Source organism: Microchirus variegatus (genome assembly GCF_963457635.1).
Source record: "Microchirus variegatus genome assembly, chromosome: 11".
Lineage (NCBI taxonomy): Eukaryota > Metazoa > Chordata > Actinopteri > Pleuronectiformes > Soleidae > Microchirus > Microchirus variegatus.
The window spans coordinates 15,028,647-15,052,793 of NC_139812.1; the positions used below are offsets into that span (position 1 = coordinate 15,028,647).

The 24,147-nt window shown below is 40.6% G+C and overlaps 1 protein-coding gene across 1 annotated transcript in view; it reads left to right on the forward strand.

Annotated features, from left to right (window-relative positions):
• Nucleotides 1-15,047: 15,047 nt before the first annotated feature.
• The window catches only part of lyst (lysosomal trafficking regulator), a gene marked incomplete at its 3' end in the record, with an annotated part of 37,939 nt that continues 28,839 nt past the window's right edge, over nt 15,048-24,147 (forward strand). The window contains exons 1-5 of the mRNA XM_083897753.1: nt 15,048-15,246; nt 18,031-18,121; nt 19,062-21,168; nt 22,903-23,839; nt 23,943-24,104. Of these exons, the coding sequence (XP_083753879.1) occupies nt 15,055-15,246; nt 18,031-18,121; nt 19,062-21,168; nt 22,903-23,839; nt 23,943-24,104 (3,489 nt within the window). The 5' untranslated portion in view covers nt 15,048-15,054. The remainder of the gene's footprint in view (nt 15,247-18,030; nt 18,122-19,061; nt 21,169-22,902; nt 23,840-23,942; nt 24,105-24,147) is intronic.

The following is a 24,147-nucleotide window of genomic DNA, read 5'->3' on the forward strand; positions in this document are numbered from 1 at the left end:
AGGCTAACGTTTGCTGCGTTTAATTCATAGGAAACGAAGGTGTGTATGAAATATATTTGTTCATTTTATTTTTTTCCGCCAGGAACTTGATATTATGAGTTTAAAGAAGACGCTTGTGCAGCCGGACCGCCAGCTTATTTTGTTAGACAGCGTTTACGACGTGTGTCGTTTGTGTCTGTTGCTGTCTTGACAGCTGCCGTACCCAGAAACTACAGTCAATTTACAGCCACAAAAGAGCCGGAACTCTCTAATGTCAGGTTTGTTCATTGAAACAGGTTTTAGCTGAGAGTTCTAGCGAATTTGAGGCTAATGCGACATTTCTACAAACATTTTGTTGTAATATATCGCGCTTTCTTGTGTATAGCCGTCGTGGTCAAGGTAGCTTAAGTACGACGATCGAGCGGGACTTTCAAAATAAAAGATTCCTGAATGTCCCAAAAGATGAGTACATTTGTTTTACTGTCATGTTATATTGTTGTCTTTATGCAGCATTATTCTTAAACTCATCACACTAAATTTACTGTCAATTTTTTTTTTTTTTTTTTTTTTTTTTACATATTTAGTTTATGAAGATGATACAATGATGTATGTTATTAAAGCAGGGTTACATATTTGTATCAAATGCATTTTTATATATAAGTATAAGTATTCAATTAAAGTAATTCTAACTGAAACGAAATCAAATGTGTAATTACATCTTATTAATGTATTATTTAGACTCCTAAAACAAACACTCCTTAAAATTCTTAAAATGTATGGCCATGTAAGAAAAAAATCGCAAGCTTGGGTTGTTAAATTCTGAAACAAGATAATTAAAATATGAGTTTGCATTTAATGAGACAAAAGTCTGCCGTTGTAAATTGTGTTTAGGTACCCATGAGTTAGTTTTACTTTGAAAACCAAAGTCGTGTACCGGAAATTAGATGATGATACGTTCCTGATGCATTGACGCACTTTATGTCAGCTACATAGCTAGCCAGCTAGCCGAGTGTATCGTTTGAGTCCGTTTTATTGCAGTAATGTAAAATTGTGCCATTATCGTCCGGCCGAAGTCCGTGTTTAATTCCGGCTCAAATGCGTCACAGCCAGCTGTCAGTATCTGTGCGTGCGGATAAATGCTTAAGTGTTTATGTCAGCTGACTCTGTTTTGCTAACCATTGACTCTGTGTTTTCCTCCAGAGAAACAGTGTCAGAGCTGCGCAGTGAATCATGAGGCTGCTATGAAAGATTCAGGAGAACAGTTGCTGCTTCTGTCCAGGTCACTTTCAGTCACCTGCAGGACCAGGACCGAAACCTCAGGCAGGATCCAGTCACTCCTGCCCTCGGCCTGACTGCTGTGGCACTTGGAGGCATGAACGAAATGGCCAGTGTACAACAGACTGATCTGTCATATGCGTGGGAAAAGTATATGGACTGCAGGCTGCAGGGAGCGGATCTGCAGGTAAGCACCGCTGATGGATGGGATGGACACTCACGAAACTCTGGGGGCTTTTTCTCTGGGTGGTGGTCCTGGACTTCTTCTTATCTGATCCTTTTATCACAGCCTTGTGTATCTACCAATACCAGATACAGTCTTGCATTTTTAACGAGTTCAGCTGATCATAACAAGCACCTGGTTTCCATTAAAACTTATCAAATGTATCAAGTCATTTTCAATAATTCAGAAAAATAAATTGTGCATCTATGTTGGTTTACATCCAGTGATGTTAAATGTGCACGAATTAGCTAATGGTGAGACGCCATAGTGCAACAAAACATCCCATGTTTCTAGGGCAGCGAAATGCAGAGACATTTCAGTTGTTATTTGTAAACATCAACCTGTTAATTTGACTCTTAATCTTAAAAACCTTTATGCATTATTCAAAGATATTTTGCATAAAGGCAGGCTGATGGAAATCCACCTAATGTTATAATGCATTTGTTACTTAGCCATTAACAAGTCAAAATAACAACACAATGATCAAAAATAAATACAGAACAACTTAACACTGCTCCCATAGAAGAAGAAATAAATAGCTCATAATATGAATCAGCAGTGGCAGATTTGTCTCTGTGATCTGTGAATTTCTCTGTGAGATGAATAAAGTATCTATCTATCTATCTATCTATCTATCTATCTATCTATCTATCTATCTATCTATCTATCTCACTTACAAACTGGTCATATGAGGTTGCAGCCTGTGCTAAAACGGTTACATAATATTATCCCTAATATTTATCAGATCTTCATTTTTAGTATCTAATCCAGTGACTTTGACCAGTGTGGAGCAGATACTAATTCTGAGTAGTTAATCTGATTTAAAAAAAATAAACAAAAAAAACTAGGTCCATTCATTTTGCTCACTATGATACAATTGTTTTTTTCTTTGCCTGACTTTTAAGAATTTTGAATCAATGTCATGGCGACTTAGTCCAGATATATAGTCCTCATTGAGTCGAAACTGTTGTGGTGTTATCAGATTTGCTTGATTCTAAGCTGAATAAAAAGGTCACGTCATCCAACAATACAAACATTGTTTGAATTCAGTTCTTTAGTCTGCTCCTTGTCATTGAAGCTGCATATGTTAGTTTTCTGTCTCTGCTGACCCACATACTTCTGGAGCCTGTTGGTAGAGAAGTTTACAGTTATGTACAGTTGTGTTAAAACAGTGTTTGTGTACAGATGTTTCGTTACAGCTTTGGGTTAGTTTGACTAAAACAGAGTCCAGATGGTATTTGTGTAAAACAAATCTGTAGGAAAGTTGAATATTGTGTTTTATTCACTTATTTTGTATCGCATATGTAGAACTACGTGTAATTGTATGAGTGGTTTGTAACCACAAGCTGGTGAGTCATTCAGTAGAGGAGGTTATTCTGTCATTGTGGTTGACCTAAGAAGTAAAAATAAATGAAAGAAAATGATTTGTTGCATAGGACATGAAAGGAATCGTCCTCAGGATCCTCTAGATCCCTGGTGTCATTTTTTTTGCCAGAAATGTAACTCAAAGCTGAGCAGCAGTAGCACCGGAGCTGAGTCACTGCAGGTGGAGGCAGGTGTTAACCACAGATTGTTAATTTTGTGTCAGTATATCACAGGAGTCAGTGACAGTGGTTTTCAAAAGCATCGTCAGGCCACTGCTTTACAGTTCACTCCCATCCTGCCTTCAGAGAATGAACAGCAGCCTGATCACGAGACATGGATTAAGATCAGACCCCAGGCTTAAGGCCATACACACACACACACACAGTTTTGTGCCGCTATCCTTTTAAGGACTCATTATTGACGTCCAGCCTTTTGGAACAGCCTCAACAATGTATTCGCCATAACCAGTTAATGCCTAACTTATCTTAACCACATTTCAAATCTGAGCCCAAATCCTAATCGATTCGAGCTATGGTGATGAGACCAACATAAGCAATGAACATGAACTGTGTGTAGTAACTACAAATAAACCTGCAGCTGTGCAGATGTAACACATTTATTTTCATCATTTATATGTGCAACTACTACAATAGAGACTTGTAATCATGGTGCATTAGCTTTCAGTGTGCTGTGCTGCATACATTTACATATTGATGAGGGCAATTGTGGGTTATTAGGCTCCTGAAGTACATTTTGTTTGGATTCTGTTCATTGTAAATAAAACAGAGACACACACACGGGTGCTGTTAGAAGACTGCATTGACTTCCATACGTTTGGACAGCTTACAAAGTGTTATCCCTAACCTTAACCATAGCCAGTCGATGCTTAACCTTAACCTAACACAATTCACATCTTAGCCCTAAACTTAACCAGAGCCTCAGAAATTAGGTTTTGTCTTATTAGGACCAGGTTTGGTCTCCATGAGGACGACCAGAGTTTATGCCAGAAAAGATCTTAAAGGTAGGTAACAAATACAAGTACACACGTGCACAATGATTTATCCCATCCGAGTTGTCCTTTTAAAGACAGCCCTGTGTAATTCTTAAATTTATTAGTTGCTGAGAGCAGAAAGCCAGTAGTGTTTTTGTCTTTCTTGGAAACAATATTTCCTTCCTCTGTAGTTGTCCTTTTTTGTGGTTCTTTGCTATGCTTCATTCACTGCTTTCGCTAATTACGTTGGTGCACATAAGGTTGTCAGCTGTCGAAATGCTGCTGGCCTCTCAGTTGCCATGGTGATAACGATGCTTGGGCTGCAGTAAGGAGGCTCTGCCTTTTTCTATTAATGGTAACTTTTTTTATGTCACTTTTTTGTTGTGACAGCGCCTTGGGACGGCTGTGTTTGCTCCTACACTTGACGCTAGTGTGTGTGTGCGTGCGTGTGTGCGTGAGAGAGAAAGCTGTAGATGGAGGTGCAGAAAAGATGGTTAAGTGAGCACATCTGAGCTCTTCAGTTTGCTCTCCCTCCTGATTGAATCTAATGGGGGACACACAATGTCAATGATACTGCTCCACTGTCTGCAGTTCTCCTGACTCTGTCAGTCTTATCAGTGTGTATAAACTGAAATGATATACACCAGACAGAGAATGTATAAATCCTGTATATTTACACTATTCTACATCTTAAAGTCACAGATCACAGCAAACAGTTCAACCAAGTGATTGTATTATATGGTACGATACGATTTACTTTTTTGTTGTTTTGGGGGAATTTTGCTTGCTCTCCGACTGTAGCTGCGTCATCCATCAAGAAGGAATTGAATTCAAAGCACAGAGAACACATAAGCCGTGTTTCCATCGCGTGAAATGGTACGATATGGTGCAAAATACTGTATTTGAAATATCTTTCTAATAGCTTTGTTGAGACGCACAGCCACAAATTGTGTCTCGTTCAGTGTCGTCATTTGTTGTTATCGCACCAGTACGATGTAACTGGTGCGTGACACAGGGCCAACCATTCCAAACCATACCGTACCAAACCAAACTAAGAATGTAAAGTCACAACATAAACAGGGTGAATTATATTGCACTTAAAATATTATATACAACGGTAAAATTAAAGTTAAATGCACAGTCACTATGTAATGTCTGACGCTAGGAGTCTCTCGGTCAAAACAGTAACAAAAGACCTCATTTAATTTTTAGCATTATACGGTAAGAGCTTCCACAGCAGAACACCCAGCAAAGGGCAATAACGATTTGTAATTTGTTTGTGAAAGAATCCACACACAGATGACACATTGACTTACGAGTACAGAATATTTCCTTCCTCTCTCTGACATTTCATCTGCTTTTCATCCATAGTTGGAGATTAATCTTGGCCTCATGATTGACCTTATTCTTCCTGTTGTCTGTTTTTTTTCTCAACCTCAAATGATACTTTTCTGAGAAAGCAGAAATGCCATGAAGATGTACATTTTTGGGGTACCACATGAAACTGTTCATGTGGTCCTGGTTCTGAGGGAACACTTTGAACCCTGCCCTATCTTTTTGTCTTGTTGTTTCTCAATGAGCAGAGCATGGTTACCTGGTCAGGAGCCAATCACAAGAGATACTCTGTTGCCCCTGGATTGTTTCAGTTTCATTATGAGCTAACAGGATGTTTCAAAACACCAAAGTGAGGAGTTTAGAGGACTTCACTTATTTTGTCTTTCTCTCTGCAAGAGCTCAACATATTCAGATGGTAGGTCTTCAGTGTCTCCTTCACCTTATATCAAAATCAAATCAGGTAATTTGAATTTCAGACCAATTCTTACTTTTATTTAGGCCTTTGCATTTAGTTTCCTACAATGTAGCTCTGATATTTCGGTAAAAGCTGCACTATGCACATTACCTCCTTGAATACATTATCCATTATCAGAGACGATATGCTGTGCGGTTTGTCTTGCATTCAGCTGTAATTTCATTTGTTAAACTTTTCAAGCACTCTCAAGCAATTATCTACTGTATAATGTGCATGGAGCATAATCTACATCTGTGCAGCTGTAAAATGGGGAAAAGGTAATTGGTGCTTTAATTGCCCTCTGTTATCGTACAGCAAAAGTACAAGAGAAAAATCATCCACCTACACTTATTAAAACTACAGTCACTTTTTGTATGGTGTGCTATGATATGAGTGAGTTAATCCACCTTTTAGACCTCACTGTATGATTAGTGTTATTATGTAAAAGTGCGAGAAAAGAAAGAAATAATGGACATGCATTATCGTTCTTCACCGTAAGGAATCGGTTCCCTCTTAATGCATTTTTGTAGAATTGATGGATATTACTCAGCTGTCATTTTTTTCAAGGTTCGTATGACCTAACCTCGTGTGAAGCTGGAGGTTTGAGGTCATAACCTGCTTACTTAAACCAGCCATTGTCTAACAATGACTGCGTGGAATCATCAAACTACTTTGACCACAGCTTGTTGTCACGTTGATTTTAAGTGGTGGGATTTTTATGACATTGTTTACCAATTCCTCGTGAGTTAAGTGGCTATCTGAGCTTATAGCCGGTTGACCACAGGACAAGTTTCACATCTGCATTTATTGTTTTGCTCTTGCTTTCAAAACTTGCTCTTACTGGCTCTGGTCTCCTGTGCTGTTCTAAACGCTTGGCTGAATGGATGAATTATTCATCTCTCTAGTTCAGGACTGAGTCAGACACCAACCATTGCTCTGCCTCAGCTTTTTCCACCCAGTGACACTTTATTAAGTCAGATATCTCCCTTCAAAAAGTCACTCTAAGGCCTAGGGGGAGGAGAGAGGCCAGAGCAGGCTTTCTGGATTGTAATTTTGACCAACACCAGCGTCTATGCTATCTCCCTGTAATAAAAACAACAAAGCAGGGATCAACACATTTTCATTTCCTGCACAGCGGCTACGCCTGAATAAAGGTCACTGCTTGTGACAGTATGAATCTGACACAAACCCAAACATGCCTTTTGATTTTAGCCTCCTGACATTTCGGTTGTGTGTGTTAATGGGGAAGAAAGTTGTTTGTGGTGTTGCGTGAAGCGGCTTTGCTCTCTGACTCGTCGGCTGTGAGGAAATGCAGAGCGTTAGGGGCTCCTCATGATGCTCATAACCCAAATGTCAAATTAGATCAGCGGGGATCTCAAACAGGAAAAAACATTGCGTAACCAATGCCCTGTGTCCTCACTCACGAGGACAGGAGCACATCGCCATCACTGCTTCTTCCAAGTTGTAGTCGACCCAATTATCCAAAGAGAGCTTGAGAGGAACGTCTGTACCAGCGTGGGTGACTCAGTCACCAGACTCCCATGACTAAGCCTCGCATGATGGCCATGTTGGATTAGGACAGGTCACAGCTCCGGCTGGGAGATAATGATACAGATATAATTTTTCTCAAATGCAACTATGTTATCGCATGTCACCGACTGTAATTATCATGCATTGTGCAACCTTTGCTACAGCAATAGCTGCTTTTTTGTATACCTTTACTTATTATGTCCAACCTGCCATCTGAAAGAGTAAATGAATTGCCAAAAGAACCATGACCTTGAAAATTGTGTCAGAATACTAGTACTACTACTACTCCAATGCCAATCCCCATTGGTCAATAAATTATTCTGCCAATAAATCACAAAAAGTTGGATAAACATCTCTTGACATATAAGCAACAAGCCTCAAAAAATGCTCAGTGTGTCAACATCTCAAATTACCAGTGTATGGTAGGGTTTAATGCTGCCGGGAGCAAGCCATAGCTTTGTTTTTGTTTGAATGAGTTTTCTTGCATTAATTGGTATTGGCAGTGTCACTGTGTCAAATCACCTGGCTGCTTTGCGCCGAGTGCGTTGTAATATTAGATTAGGACCCTCTGAGGAGAAAACACCTCAGTTGCTATCAAATTAGTGTTATCGCACATCACTCAGTTTCCCTTTCCTGCACGAAAAGTGACATGCCCATAACGCGTATGCTGATAACACAAGGACAAACCCAAATTGTAGACATTCATTTTGGTAGATTGATATTAAGTGAGTTAGTGAGTGAGTGCACACCTCCAGCGCAGCCCCAGGGCTTATTAATTAATCTAATCACGGTTTTGGCAACCCTGAAGCTTTGATTTCCTGCCAGTCGCTCCCTCTGTTTAGCTTTGCTCTGAGCTGCATTTATTTATTTCACCTTTTATGTTGTTGTCAGCTTTCATTGTTTTACTCCTGTCCTCTCCTGTCTCTCTCATCGGCCATTCATTTCTTTTTCTTCCCTTTCCCGTCTCCTGTGTGTGATGTTGTCCAGCCCCCTGATATGCAGTGACTCCCACCCACCCATCCCTTCTCTGCTTGGGTGGGTTGTTACCTCCGCTGTTGAAGTGTCATCCTCTCTGCCTCTCGTTGACTTTGGTGAGTGTGGTCCAGTCTGCATGGGCATCACCTGGAACTTCAGATTTCAGGGTGCTTAACATAAGTCTTTGCATTTTTTTTTTTAAAGTTGCATTTTAATCACTATTATACTATTTTGTATCTCTTTTAGTGTTGTGTAATATAAAGAAACTTGTTGACAGTTTAGCAAGGAAGTTGACTCACCACAAGCATGCTTTTGCTGTGACAGAAACATCCTGGTCTTGTTGGTAGCAGTGTTGGTAAGTGTGACATAACCTCAGGTACCTGAATATCTGCAGTGTACTAGACACAGACGGTGTGAAAAGCACTTTCACAGAAATGTATTGGCACTCATTGCTGTTGTAGAGCATGTACAGTATAGATTAAACACACTATGACCGTAATCAATGCTTTATTTACTCCTGAAAGTATTGTCAAATAGATCAATCACATTTTTTATGTTCTGGGATTTAACAGATTGTGTCAATAGAATAACCTGTGTCAATGCAACTAAAGTATTTGCTGTGGTAAGAAGTGTGGACTGTATCCTTATCTCTTTTGCTGTTTTCTTTGTAGGAAACCCAAGGGTGCACAATGCTTAATGTTGATCTATGGTTTCTTCCTCATTTTTGACAGGGAAAATTAAAAGAGACCATGTCGCACATATGTTGCACTCCCTCCACTGGCATTTTAGGATTGCTCTGAGGTCTAATAATCGGTTACTTTTAGACGTGCCAGAATCCCGACTAAAAACTTGGGGTGATTGCTGCCCCAAACTTTGGAACATTTTATTATGTTACTATTTTACTGTTTTATACCTTGCTGCTGTGCCTTTAACTCTGTATAGCACTTTGGTCAACCCTGTTTGTTTTTGAACTTGCTCTACAAATAAAGTTGACTTGACTCGTAAAACATTAGAAAAGCGGATGTCGTGGATATTTTGAGTCCTTCATTTTTCACATCCTTGTTTTGGGTTCTACAGCCACTGGTTGTTAACCAGTAGAACCGCATGAAATCGTGTTATCAGTGTTTTTATGTTTGTGAGGTGTAAAACTATTGCTCTGTAGAGCCAAACCACCACAGGGATCCTTTATTTTATTGCCACTTGGTGTCTCTCAGAAAATAAATCAACAAGTGTTTGGTGACTGTGATGTAGTATGTGATCATGGGAGCTGTTTTTTTTTTTTTTTTTACTGCTATTGCCAACAATTCAGTCAGCGTCTACTAGGTAAGATTCCATCAGTGTTCATCTTTCAGGAGGTTGTTAGTTTAATTAGTTGTGTAATTATTCACAGAGGTCTTATCATCTTGAAAACATACACAGCAGGTAACTATAAAATACTGACTGAAGTAAATTCATATTAAAAGTCTTTTTTTCCTGTGTTCGGTTGCCAAACAGAGTGTAGCCAAGCTGTCAAGCCAAGTCAAGCTGTTAACTGCTCAACTTGTTTCTCTGATAGCTTATGATCAGGATGCATAGACACAATTGTTATTATTATTATCTTTCTATCGAAATATATGTTTTATATATTTAATTTACAGACAACCTGGTGCATGTATTGTTAAAATGTTACTTAAAATGTGAGTTCATGCCAGATAACAACAATGATGACACATGCCATTGAGCATTAAAGCATAACATAATTATTGAATTGCTGTTTATGTACAGCATATTACCCCCAAATGTGCCAGAAACATAGTCGTAGAAATCCTAAATTCATTCATGTGTTAATGTGGAAAGGTTTTGTGCCATATGAACTTTGTATACCTGTATACAAAGTTCATAATGCACATTGTATAAAACACAGTCATTTATTTGTGGTTTCAAATGAAAGTATTAGTTTGGTTTTTAATTTGCATTCATTCCCAATACAATTTTAACGTATGTGGCTTTGCATGTCATTGTTTCCCCCATCCTGACCGTATAATTGCAAGTCAGACAGTGTGTAATGTGACTGGCACTGTGTGATGTCTATCCTTTGGCTTTGTGACCCTCAGACACTCAGTGCAGTGATACTCAGCCAGGGGATTGGTGTTGCCTGAATAAACCCAGTCAGTGGTGTCAGATTAGCAGAGGCATAAAGCTGGCTCGTGTGAGTTGTAAATGACGGCAAGACGCTGGCCTAGAAGATCCTATGTCTGCCGGGACGGTATTAACACCCTGGAAGCACTAATGTAGTTAAAAGCAGTCATATGGTTTGTCTTGCTGTTTAAGTCCGGAGAGAGGCACGAACTGCAGTGCTGTGACAAAGCTGATTTAATCTCTGTTTCCTCAGAGAGTTTCCACTCTCAGTTTATTTCTGGTTATGATTTTAAAAACCAGAAATGCTGTCCTGTCCTCCAGGACTTTTTCCAGTCTTTGAATATGACTTTGGGGACTCTTTGCTCAGAGATTAACAATTATATTTTATAAAAATGAGTTGTTAGTTCTCTGGACTGAATTCTGTTTCTGTCATTTCTGTTGTTTTGCTATGAAATAGTAGTGGTGCTTTAGTATGGGTGCTGAGCATGTTTTTTTTTAGCACTGGATCTGAACTAATATTTCACATAATGACATAGGTGACCATTACATCACTTTCAAAATAACTTTATATACACATAACGATGACATACCTTGTTTCGTGTATCAAGTTTGTCTTTGTGTTACTGCAACTAAAAGCCTGTGATTGACTCGTGTTGCTCCTTGTGTCTCATCAGTTTATCTCTGTCTCTCATCAGGTCAGTCTTCAGAGTCTGGAGAATTTCCTCTGCCTCTTCCACTATGTGCAGCATCACCCCAACCACACCACCAAAGATGCACTGAAATTCTGGTAGGTCTCATTTGGGTTTCTCACCAGTCAGAGATCTATTACACTATTACTAGGACGAATTAGGATCTAAGCCTGAGACTAAGAGAGCTGCAATGACATGAACTGTGTGCAGTAACCACAAATACACCTACAGCTGCTTTAGTCACTGCAGGTGACACAAATTTATTCTCATCATTTATACGTGTAACTACTACAATTGGAACTGGTAGCTTTCAGTGTACTCTTCTGCATATATTTACATATTGATGAGGGACATTATGGGTGCTGAGGCTTCTGAAGTACATTTTGTTTGAATTCTGTTCAGTGTAAATAAAACCCCCCCACACACACAGGTGTGTTGTTAGAATACTGCCTTGACGTCCATTCATTGGATATGAATATGATATGGATAGCCTTAACAAAGTGTTATCCCTCACCTTAACCATAACCAGTTGGTGCCTAATCTTAACCTGACACAATTCACACCTTAGCCCTAAATATACCCAGAGCCTCAGAAAGTCTCCACGAGAACTACTGGTCCTGACAAGCTATTTATACCAGAAAAGGTCCTAAAGTGTTAACAAGAACACACACACACACCCACCCAAGTACCCGTAATTAAGTGAGTGCATTAGCATTCATGAGACATTACGTAACATATTCATAATAACATAACCGAGGTAATGAGGTGTTGGGTAGGTATGCGGCGATGGAGAGAAATGCAGAACGACAGATGGCCATAGAATTTGCGGAAAGGATGGAAATTGCTGTGGTGAATATGTATTTCAGGATGAAGGAGGAGCTTATTAGGGAGAAACTCAGTTAAGGAAAGGAGGGAAGTGAAGATCAGCGAGCAACTGTATGGCTTCATGCCAAGAGAGAGTACCAGAGATGCAATGTTTGCTTTGAGAGTGCTGTATAGAGAAGGTCAACTGGCGCTGCACTGTGTTGTGGATCTCGAGAAAGCTTATGATCGTGCTCCAAGAGAAGAACTGTGTCGTATGAGGAAGACCGGAATGGCAGAGAAGTATGTGAAGTTGGTGCAGGACATGTATGAGAACAGTGAGTCACAGATGGGTTCAAGGTTAAGGTGGAATTACATCACTGGTCAGGTCTAAGCCCCGTCTTGTTTGCAATGGTAATGTACAGATTGACAGATGAGATCAGAAGGCAAGAAGGCAGAGATGGAGGTGACAGACCTGAAGATGCTTTTGTTGGGATTGACCAGGATGGACAGGATTATAAAGCAGCATATTCGTGTTGAATGGTTTGCATGAACTCGAGGTTGAATTGGTTAGTCATGTGCATAGGAGGAATAGTGATTATGTTGGACAAAGGATGTTGAAGATGAAGCTTTGGGGCAGGAGAAAAAAGAGGAAGACCACAGATATTGATTTTCTCTATGGTTTCTGATGGAGGCAGTGAGTGAGTGAGTGGTTTACAAAGGGACACAGGCGCAATTAGCGCTGACGATTTATCAGTAACCTCTACAACTGCACATCCATTTTACCTCCATGATGCAGTTCTAACCACTGACACTTTTATAAACTGTACACTAAGCCAGACCACGTTTGAATGTTATCTGCCACATTAACTGACCTCAGACACAAATAGATGCCCTGTTTTTTTCCAACCGGAAGACGTCATAGAAAAACATGTTTACAAGTCTTTAATCACTGTCCACTGTCTTGTGGTTATGATAACTTAGCTAAGAGGATGGAGGTACAAAGCTGATGAAGAAACTAAATTAACTCTTTGTGTTAATGTTTCGCAAAAATATTGTTTTGCAAATCTAGTGTATTCTTTTTTTATTGGCTCTCCTCATTTCAAGTAGTATAGTATAATATATACTACATTATAGTTAAAACTTATCCAGACATCATTAAGAATATATATTTTGAGATTTAATACAGCAAATGTATGGACAATTGTGTATAAGAAATTAAATTTTGAGTGATGCTTTTCAGTAGTGCTGGCTAATAGTGTTGGCTCTAGTGAGGTCATTTTAGTGCATGTCTTACTGATTTGTCTCATTAGCGATGCAGGATGTACAACACTTATGTATGACTGAAGGTCATTTCCCACCATCTAGCTGTGGAGCAGACATTCTTGCAGCAGGATTATGTTGTTAAAATGTCTTTAAAAATAGGTTTTAAAAAGAGTTTAAATAACTTTTTTTTTAAATCCTTGTGGGTTTGTACTGTACTTCATGGTGATACAGGCCATACAAACGTTAAGGGCATACAAGTTGTTGCTAGTAGACCTTATTGAAAACAATCCTTAAACAGTTGTTGTAGTTGGGAACACAAAGCCAGTTATTGTGAAGGATGGTTGATTACGGAGGTCTTGCAGGGGCCTGGGGGCTTGTCAGTATTCCCAAGGCCAGTCCTTTCGCCATGTGACATCACATGCTTTCATGTGATACGCTGATCTGCTACGAATCTGGAAGGCTTCCATTTTAATTCCAATTTAATGGAATTTGTGCTGCAGAACAGAAAATTCAGTGAGCAGTGGTGTGAGGAGGTATGCAGATACAGCCAGCAGGACTACAGTCAGACTTTGCGCAAACACAAGATGACTGGAAGGGAACTTTTTGGCCCAGCAACATTTGGTAAGACGCTAATAATCCTGGTATTATTGTGTTATTAAGGCAAGTCTCAGAAGTTTGGGTCAGAGTATTAGCGTAGATTTTGTCATCCTCGTGCTTCTTATGTAATCGTTGTATTTCAAGATGCCTTGAGCCAGAACATCTAAGTAAAAGTAAACACTCTTATTTGGTTACTGTCTCATGGAGTTTCACATGGCTCAGTCCTAGAGTATGTCTTAAATTCATGTTGTCAAGTTTTTCAGTTTGCTGTGTTGTCAAAATTGTCCTGTTGAGGGTGTGTTTGTTTGTGTGTTTCTTGTATGATGTAGGTTGCGAAGTTTGATTTTTCTTGAGAGGAACATATGGTTGTGTGGGAGACGTGAGCAGGCTAGCATGAAGGCACTCTGTGTAAACTCGTCATTCATGGCATAAGTCGTTCAGCAACATGTATCTGACATGCACGATGAAGATCGCGAGTTTTGCTTGTTGAAATGGAGACTGTTGGCACATCATAATTGTTCAGATTACACAACATAAAGAGCATAGGGTTTTCTGAGGGTGTGACCGGAAACGGTTAAGGCCCATGTCTTTTCGTTCATCGAACTGTACTTGTATGTTGTAGTACTCACTTCTTGGTTTTGGTGGTATGCATGAAGGCATTTCCATTGAACTGACCCTAACGTATTGATTAAAACACTGCTTAGTCACATTGTGTGTCATCTATGACAAACCTCAGCGTGATTGTCTCCAAACAATAATTTGTATACATGTTTTATGATTAATATTATTTGTCTTTGCTATTTTAGTGATAATTTTTTCTGAAAACCAAGTGAACAGCAAAGCTAATTAGACAAAACAAGCTATGTGGTATAGTTGTATCTGGTACTTCTGAAATCTTGATACTCTTGATGTAAAGTTATTACAGTAATTCTTTCTCCCAAAAATAGCTTCTTCTTTTTTTCTAAGGCAAATGTAACTCGGAAAATAGCGTTTATTAATACCTAAAATATATACTATACACTGAGATAATTCACATAATAATAAAAACAGAGTCAACTTACAATAACTTTACAGTAAATAGCAATGTGTTTTTTTCTTTGTGTTGGAACAATGTCATTTTCATCATATTCTGGTTAGTGTCTCCAGGTGCACATGGTGGGCGTGTGTTTTTGTTACCCATGACCCAGTGATCTTGATTCTAAACAAAATGTCTGATTGAAACTTGTCTCAAGCTGCCACTTTCCACATGCAGCTCACTTCCTTCACAGCCTGGCAAAGTCCGTGGAGCTGCAGCGCACAGAGCGGGTCATGGTTTGTGTTGTGATTTAGTCAGGTACATACAGATACTAATCAAAATCTAAACTGTCTGTCTGGTTTTGGCTTTATGTCAGTGTGTGTACATGTGGTGCGAACAAGTTGATTGTGATGCTTTTATGTTGTCTTTTGTAGCTCAGACATGAGTGGGGCCAGTAACACACTGGCGAGGGAGTTCCTGACTGATGTACATCAACTATGCAGTGCAGTGGCTCAGCGAGCAGAGGCTCGAGAAGAAGATGAGGAGGAGAGTCACATGGTGGCACTAGGGGAGTACCTGGTCAGGGGACGGGGCTTCCTGCTGCTCAGCACCTTGGACTCGATCATTGACCAGGTAAGGAAAAGTTTATAGCATGTATTCATCCTATGTGTTAGAACCACATCACACAATATGTGCATTTAAATTATGGTTCCAGAGTTTCTTTAACATTTTAGCAGATACTAGGCTCTCAAATTAATATTTACAGTAGAAATGGTAACTTAATGCATGTCCCTTTTACTCAGAAAGAGGTAACTGAACTGAGAACCAAAAAACCTGAACTGAGTAATATCCACACTGAACTATGGGACACTGATTTTACTTTCAAAGTCACATAATTAATCTTTTAAATGCAACTGTTAAGTAACAGCACAGCAAGCATTTGTAACCTGCTGCAGCTAGTATCTGCTAATCATCAAATGGGAATTGCAGATAGTTGGTCGTGTTGTTTATGTCCTTGCCTTTGAGGCCCCCTGGCCTCCCTATCTACTTCTGAGGCTGGTGTTGCTACATTTTGCGGGGCGTCTTCTTGCAAGAGGAAATAAGCTCTACAGTTTGATTACCTGATTGACTGTGAAATGTTGTGCTGATGCTGCTGCTGCATGCAGGATTTTGTTGCTGATGAACAAATCAATTTCACTGTCAATACAAAGATTTATTAGTTGTGCCCTTTTTCAAAGTGTGTTTCATCTGCCTTCTGGACTACAGACTTCACATAGAGAGCTGAGACTACAGCAGACTCTGTACATTTCCTTTACTTACGGAACTGATCCATGTGATGTGTATTTCTAGGTAAAGTAATACATTCAGAGTGAATCATAGTTCTTTCACAATTGACATGCAAAGTAGAGCAATTTAACACGTATTCAGTGTGAAACAAGCACAAAGTTGAAAGCATCATGACTTCTCGGTGTTGGGGTTTGGCATTGCTCCTCATCACTTCCATGCAATAGATATGTTGTTGCTGGTGAGTCAGGGTTCTGACTACATAAAACTGTGAAATGGCTTTATGGGCTATGATGATAATCAAGTGAAATTAGCTTCAGAGAAACTGCAAAGATATTGGTAAACAAGCTAAACCATTGAGCGCTGAAGTGTGTCAAGGTCATCACGATGGATTGATATTAATCATAATATCACAGGCAGCATGTGGACAATAAATCCACCGACCATCCTTTTCCTCAGGCATAATCTAATGAGCATTTTGTGACTTAAGAGAGTAAGATGTGATCCCGAGTGCAGTAACTTTTATGACGACCTGTGTCTTAAAAAAGTACTTGGAGTAGCATTATGGAATACAACATAATATGAATGTGACTCTGCGTGTCTCTGTGGCATTTTATTGTTAGCTGGCTTCACACATGCTTGTTTTATTTTCCCCTTCATCAGAATGCATTAATGTGTAAGTGTGCTATCACACGCTGCAGCCTAGTGCGTCAGATGTGACCTGAATGGAGTCGTCTATTGTGACAGGGGGAGCCAGACATTTTATAAATTAATTATTTGTGGTATATAAAATGGTATTATATACCATTTAGTAAAAAAACAACAAAAAAACCATGACATTTTTTACATGACATTTCTTTACAGCGAAAAATGATTGCAAGACTCTTGACACGAGAGAACTTAAAGAGTTGAAGGATCACTGTGTATCCCACACTAGAAGATGTGTTGTCATGTGATCGGGAGTCTTTGCAGTCACTGTGGCTTCACAGTTAGGGTTACAAATTTCTTGCATTTTCTTAAAACTTGTTTCTATAACAATAAGTGATACAAAGCACTTATTTCTCCTAGTTTAAATTCTTTACTGGTCAATTAATTGGCTAACAACCCTGTTCACAATATACGACTGAGTGGCCACTGGGAGACACACATTACACATTCTTTCACCAGGAGGAGCTGTTGACTAAAATGTCTCATCACCAAACTGCACATGAGAAGTTACATAGGCACTTCTGGCTCAACCAGAATAATTTGTCTCTTTAATGAAATGCCGTTGTGTTAATATTTGGGTTTCCCGTGCCTTTTCCCCGTCCTGGTTGGTTGTGGTGGCATGAGTTGTTGCAGACTCGGATCAAATTTCCAACCTGCTAGAAATTAGATCTGTGATGCATTTTGGAGATGCTGGCAGGTCTCTGTGAGCCAGGTCTTTACATATTTAATCATAAGTGACTGCCAATCAAGTATCAAGTACTGACAAATTGTCCCTCAAAAATCGTGTTGGCAAGTGGATTATTGGGTTGGAAATCTTGTCTTGTGAACTAGGTTTTACTTTGAGTCATATTTTTTTACACACAATAGTAATCCTACAGGCATTTTAAAAGTACAATATTTATTACTGGCCAAGTCGCAAATATTGACATCCTTGAATCCAAACAGCGGAATAGCAGCAATTATAAACTTTGGACAGCTAAATGATCATGTTGTGGAAGTAATTAAACCATAACCAGCAAGCTATTGACTATTTAATTCACACATGAAGGAGCAGGTTGGCTGTTTTTAATTAACACATGACGAAATTGGTTCTCTCTCTGCTGTGAGGAATGTCTTGAATAGATCCCCTGGGTCTTGGAAGTAAGGTTGTCATTTAGGTGCTACATTGTTCTGTGACACACATTGCACTGACTGAACTGAGCTATTTATTTAAATCCACATAAATAAAAAATAAGGCCTAAAAACAAAGATGCAATCATTGAAGGAAGTGGTAAAACCCCAAAAGGACAATCTTCAATCGATTTTGAATAAGGAGAAAGGTGGGTCTACGTGGGCGTGTCTTAATGTGTCATGAGAGTGTGACCAAAGAGAGGGGGTCATGAAGACTCTCTAGGTAACATCACTGTGGTGTTTTTACCCTTTCAGGAGTTGACCTGTCGGGAGGAGCTGCTCACTTTGCTGCTGTCGCTACTGCCACTGGTGTGGAAGATCCCTGTGCAGGAGGAAAAAGCCCCTGGTGCGTACCCACAAATTCTTACTCTCTTACATGCTCTGCTCATGTTGATGTTGATATTAGCCACGCATATTGCACACTCTGCTGCTGCAATGGTATGTGACTGCTTCTTATTCATATTCTGAAACAAATTATTTTAATTTACATTCTTTCTTTTACAAGTATATAATTTTGCATTATGTTCTCTGGGATGCTATTATGCAGTATTGAAAATGGTAGGCAGAATAGGCTGTTCTGTCCTTGACTTCTATGCTGGCATCCTCATGAACTGTTATTTATTTATGTTAATTTATTTTGCACATCAAGACAATGTATATCTACATCTGTTGTCATGAGTATGCAAAAAATCATGTTAATTTCACTTTGGAAGAGACTAAATTACTGTGCATCTGGGCATTTGCAAAAGCAGTGGGAAGTGGGAACACATTGCTTTTGGCTGTAAAAGCTGCCTGTGATGTGCTCTTCAAATGATTCCTATGTATAATTTGGTATTTTCTTAACACTGCAAACTTGAACTATTAAACTATTAATCATTTCATTATCCATGTTTACTATTTGTAGTGGTACAAACATAAATGGTCACACGAGGAGAAGAAGAAATGCAGATGAAAGTGCAGATGCTTGTTGTGACCTCAGGTTGACACGGATATTTAGTACAGGACTGTTGATCCTCTTTAACATGTACCCTAGACATTTTTACTTTAATTAATATCTACTCTCCGAAGACAAACTAGGAACTCCATCGCTATTGACATGCAACTGAGCTTCGGTTTTCTTGGTTTAGTTTTCTTTTTTAAAGTCATATTTTTGAAGTACAAAATCCATTTAAAATGATCTTCCATTTCTAAGTCCTAACCCCTCTCCAAACCTAATAGGGTCTTGAATTACTTTTTGGTACTATCTTTATGTTTAGAAAACAACTGACAAATGTTTGTGTGGACAGATTTCACCCTGCCATCCCTACTGGAAGTATTCCTTACCCGGGAGGTGAAGGCTGTCCCGCTCAAGGCAGGACAGAAGGCCACACCAGATGAACAGAATTCTGGGAAGAGGTCCTGTGTCAGCAGTGGAACCTGGAAGTCACGGAGGTCACACAGAGCAGCACAGAGGTATTCTGTCAAGGATGCTCGCAAGTCCCAGGTTTCTACCTCGGATTCGGAAGCAAACTCTGAAGACAAAGTACTCCCAGCACCAAGTGGTGCAAGGAGTCGAAGATCACATGCTTCCACCATCAGGTTAAGCTATCAGCATCATCGGTCAGAGTACTCGCAGTTCACAGCTACCGCCAGCACCACCACAGAAATCATGAGTGCACCATACCCACATCCCCGAGCCCCTGGGTCTCAGACAGCAGACACTGAAACCCTGACTGATCCAGCTGCAATATCAATATTTAACCGCATGGAAAACTCTCCCTTTGATCTCTGCCATGTGTTGCTTTCCCTACTGGAGAAGGTGTGCAAGTTTGACATGAACATCAACCACAACCCTGGCCTCGCGGTCAGTGTTGTCCCGACACTCACTGAGATCCTAACTGAGTTTGGAGATTGTTGTTGTCCAGGGGGAGGTGGTGGAGGTGGAACCGGGGCAGAGGAGCTTGCTGGAGGCTGGACCGAAGAACCCATTGCCCTGGTCCAAAGGATGCTACTACGCACCATCCTACACCTCATGTCAGTAGATGTAAGTCAGAGTGAAACCCTCCCAGACAGTCTGAGACGCAGTCTGACAGACCTGCTGCGTGCTACACTCAAAATTCAGAGCTGCTTGGACAGACAAACAAACCCCTTTGCACCCAGGCCAAAGAAAACCCTGCAGGAGGTCCAGGATGACTTTTCATTCTCACGCTATCGTCACAGGGCACTACTGCTGCCAGAGCTTCTAGAGGGAGTACTACATGTGCTGCTTGGTTGCTTGCAGGCTTCTACACCCAACCCCTTTTTCTTTAGTCAGGCACTGGAACTGATTCACGAATTTGTCCAGCACCGTGGCCTTGAGCTGTTTGAGGCCACAGTGCTGCGGCTGGAAGGACTTGGCAGGGCAAGGGATTCTGAAGTAGGAGGTGAGGCTTCAGAGAGGCTGCGAGGTCTCATTGCAGGGGTCTTCAAAATCATCAGTGCTGTCAAGAAAGCAAAGTCAGAGCAACTGCATCAGTCCGTATGTGCCAGACGGCGCCATCGCCGTTGTGAATACTCACACTTCTTGCATCACCATAGAGATCTGTCAGGGTTGCCTGTCTCTGCTTTCAAACAGGCAGCTCGACGCAACCCCTTTGAAGAGGACGGAGACAGTAAGGATGGGGCGGAGGGTGATGCGGTGCGTTACCCTGAGCGCTGCTGCTGCCTGGCTGCCTGTTCTCACCAATGTTTGCGGCTCTTGCAGCGTCTCTCCTCAAGTGGACCAGCTATACTGCAGGTACTTGCTGGGGTACAGGCTGTTGGAATCTGCTGCTGTATGGAGCCTCGCTCAGTTGTGGGACCCCTGTTACATGCTTTCCAAGCCCCTGGTCTGCGTAGTTACCAGTCTCATGTTCTCAGTGTCTTAGGTAGACTTATCCTAGACCAGCTTGGTGGAGGCCAGCCCTCAGAGAAAGCCAAACTGGCCTCTTGTAATATCTGCACTCTAGACAGCAGCCAGTTGCCAGGCCTGGAGGAAACACTGCAGCATGGAGAACCTTCAGCCGTTCCTACCAGTCTGCGCTACCGCTCCCAGGGTATTCTGCCAAGTGGAGGTGGGGCAGAGGACATGCTGTGGAAGTGGGACGCTCTAGAGGCCTATCAAGAGCTTGTGTTTGGTGAGGATTGGCAGCTGAGCCAACAGATAGCTGGTCATGTGTGCTACCTGACCCTGCGGGGCAATGCTATAGTACAGTGGCAGCTCTACACGCATATCTTCAACCCTGTTCTCCAAAGAGGAGTAGAGCTAGCCCACCATGCCCAACAGCTGGGGGTTTCCACTGTCTGTACTCAGGTCTGCAGCTATCATACAAAGTGCCTGCCTGTGGACATACTTCTCACGTACTTGCAAACTTTACCTGCCCTCCTCAAATCAAGGTGAGCTATTTTCAGGTTGTTTTTCAGTATTTTTCTTTGAGCTGTGTTTTATTCATTCTGGGATAAAGAAGAAAAAACTGAGTAAAAAAGCTTTAAAAATCAAGCGTACTTCTTATACTGAAATTATACAAATATAATGTATCTGTTCAGAGTAAGACACCTGAACCACTTGAACTTTGCTTGTCATCAGATACGTCTTTCCAGGTCAGTGCAAATTGATGCTAATTAATAATTTATTACATCTTTGTGGACAGAGTAAGAGATGGAGGATTGTTGACTGTTAATGTAACAATGTTACAGGTACAGTAGCCTTGAAGAACAAGTTGTTTGCAGTGTTATTCTGTATACATCACACAAATTCATTCAGCCTGTTAAGCTCGTCCTGTGGCTCCTTTCATGGAATTGGTTGTATGGACTTAAACGGGACCAGTGAGGACCTTTGAGGTGTTCTTTTAGCAGCTCACCTGACAGGTTTACTTCATTAGATACAGAGTACACTTTCCTGCTCACTGCAGATTTGGTGTTTTTCACTTGAACCTATGGAAAGGACATTTTTGAATCTTTATTTGGTCCTTATGTTGCTGTAAAAGGAATCATTATACTAATCTTACATAAATGCTAGCAAATTGGACGTTTACTTACCTTCTTTTTTGTTTATGATTTATGAACAAAGTACCTCATGATTCACGATAATTCGGGACATAACAGGGCAGTGACAAATCAAATTGCAATATCAAAATCAAATTTATCAAATATAGATTAAAGCTTCATTTCACAGTTGTGCATGTGATCAGCATTCTACTAATTAAGTAAGACCATCCAGCTCCACCTGCTGGTCTAGTTGCATGTATCCATATTAATACATACATATCCTAGGAACCGTTGTGTATTCCGTGTTCATGTGTTGAAAGGAATCTGCTTGCTTTGTAAAGATAAACTTAATTCGGCTGAAAGATATTTTAGCTGTTTTAGGCATGTCTGAGGCAGCCATGTAAAAATGGGATAGTTAAATAATGATTACTCTGTTACCAAACATGACATTTTGTACAGTGCATGTAAGACAACATTAATGGAAAGTCATCTTATGTTCTGAATGCTGTACATCATCTGACATCTCTCTTGCCTTTCATCATCTTGCACTGCTTGCACAGCTTTCTGCATAACAGAACTCTGTAGCACTAAATATACAGACTAATGAAAAATCATCCTGATGGACTTGCATACTAATGAAAAGAGGAAATGTTCTGAAAAAACAGAGGAAGGAGAGAGCAAGGGATTTTAGCAAAAAAAGAATAGTCCTCTATATCATGTACTTCCTCAAATTAGCATCCCTTTTTGATCCTTATTATAATATAATACTTATGCAATATGACTATATTTTAAGTCACTTGAAAATGTTTTTGTTTTGACTTAACCTTCCTTCAAACTCAACAAAATATGAACATTTAGATTACTTTTATAGAATGTGATAGAAATGTGTCTTTTAAAAAGGCTCAGTAAAACTGTCAAGACAACAATCTCAATATATAACAAAGCAAATGTAAATTACTGAATATAGCGTAAACTTTGGCAAGATTGTAATCTATTGAGTAATTTAATTTATTTACAGATATTGTTTGTCCTTGAAGATACAGACTGTTGTTTCCTCTTCCTGCTTTAATCAGGAAGACAAGGAATAGTGTTGTGATTGGTTGGTATTCATACTGATTTTATAATGTTTTTATTATGTTACAGGGTGATACGAGACCTCTTCATCAGTTGTAATGGGCTCAATCAGGTGACCGAGCTGGTCTACCTGGACCAGACGCGCTCCTTGGCTCTAAAGGTTTTTGAGACTCTGATCATAGGTATTGGACACCAACAGGCTTATGGGGTACTTCAGGAGCTAGAGTGTGTCGATGTAGAAGAAACCGAGGCAGTCTTGGGTCTTGTTGAAGAATTAGGGTCCAGAGGGGCTGGAGAGGGCCCGCAGAGCCTCAGCAAGTTCTATGAAGGTCTGAAAGTGGCATATCCACATCACAAAAGCCGGAGTGGGCAAGGCCGAGGACCAGGGCGCAGCCGAGCTGAGACGCATCTCCATGTTATCAACCTCTTCCTCTGTGTGGCCTTCCTCTGTGTCAGCAAAGAGGCAGATTCTGACCGGGACTCGGCTAATGACTCTGAAGACACCTCTGGTTATGATAGTACAGCTAGTGAACCTCTTGGTGGGCGGCTGCCTTACCTGTCCCCAGATAGTGTAGCTCTGCCCTCCAAAGAGCAGGTACAACGGGCTGCAGATGTATGGTCAGTGTGTCGGTGGATCTACCTGGCCAGCCCCTTGTTTCAGCGGCAGTTTTTCAGGCTTGGTGGGCTTGATGTCTGCTTGCGCCTCATGGTCATGGTAATTCAGAAACTTGCCTGCAAGACCAAGGATGGAAAAGCAAAGAAGAAGAGGGATGGTAAGAGCAAAGGAAGCCCTGAGTCCACAGTGCCAGCCACATCTCTGTGTCGGGGGGAGACACCAGACACCCTTGGCCATGGTCCTACGGAGGCTAAAAACAAAGATCCCGCAAAGAAGCTGGAGGAGGAGTGGCAACTTCAAAGTATTCGATTGCTTGAGGCTCTACTGGCTATTTGTCTTCACAGTGCTAACTCATCCCTGCAGAAGATAGAGCCTGAACTGTCTTATCAAGTATGTCACACAAAACGAATCAGCTCAACCCTTACCACATCAGTCACAAAAATAAAACCCTTTACCCTGGCAGTTAATCTATTATGTTTCGTTAATTCTGTAGCTCCAGTCAGTCGAGGAAACCCTGCTGGAAGTGAGAGACCAGCTCTCTCGCTCAGGTGTGGTGAACTCTGACCTTGCTGTACCTCTGTTTGACTCTCTCCTGAGAGTTGCTATGGCTGAGGTGTCGTCCTGTCCTGATCCTCCTGAGGAGAAGCCAGACAGGGTGAGTCCTGCCTTGGGAAAACATGTGAGTGAAACATTTAGTT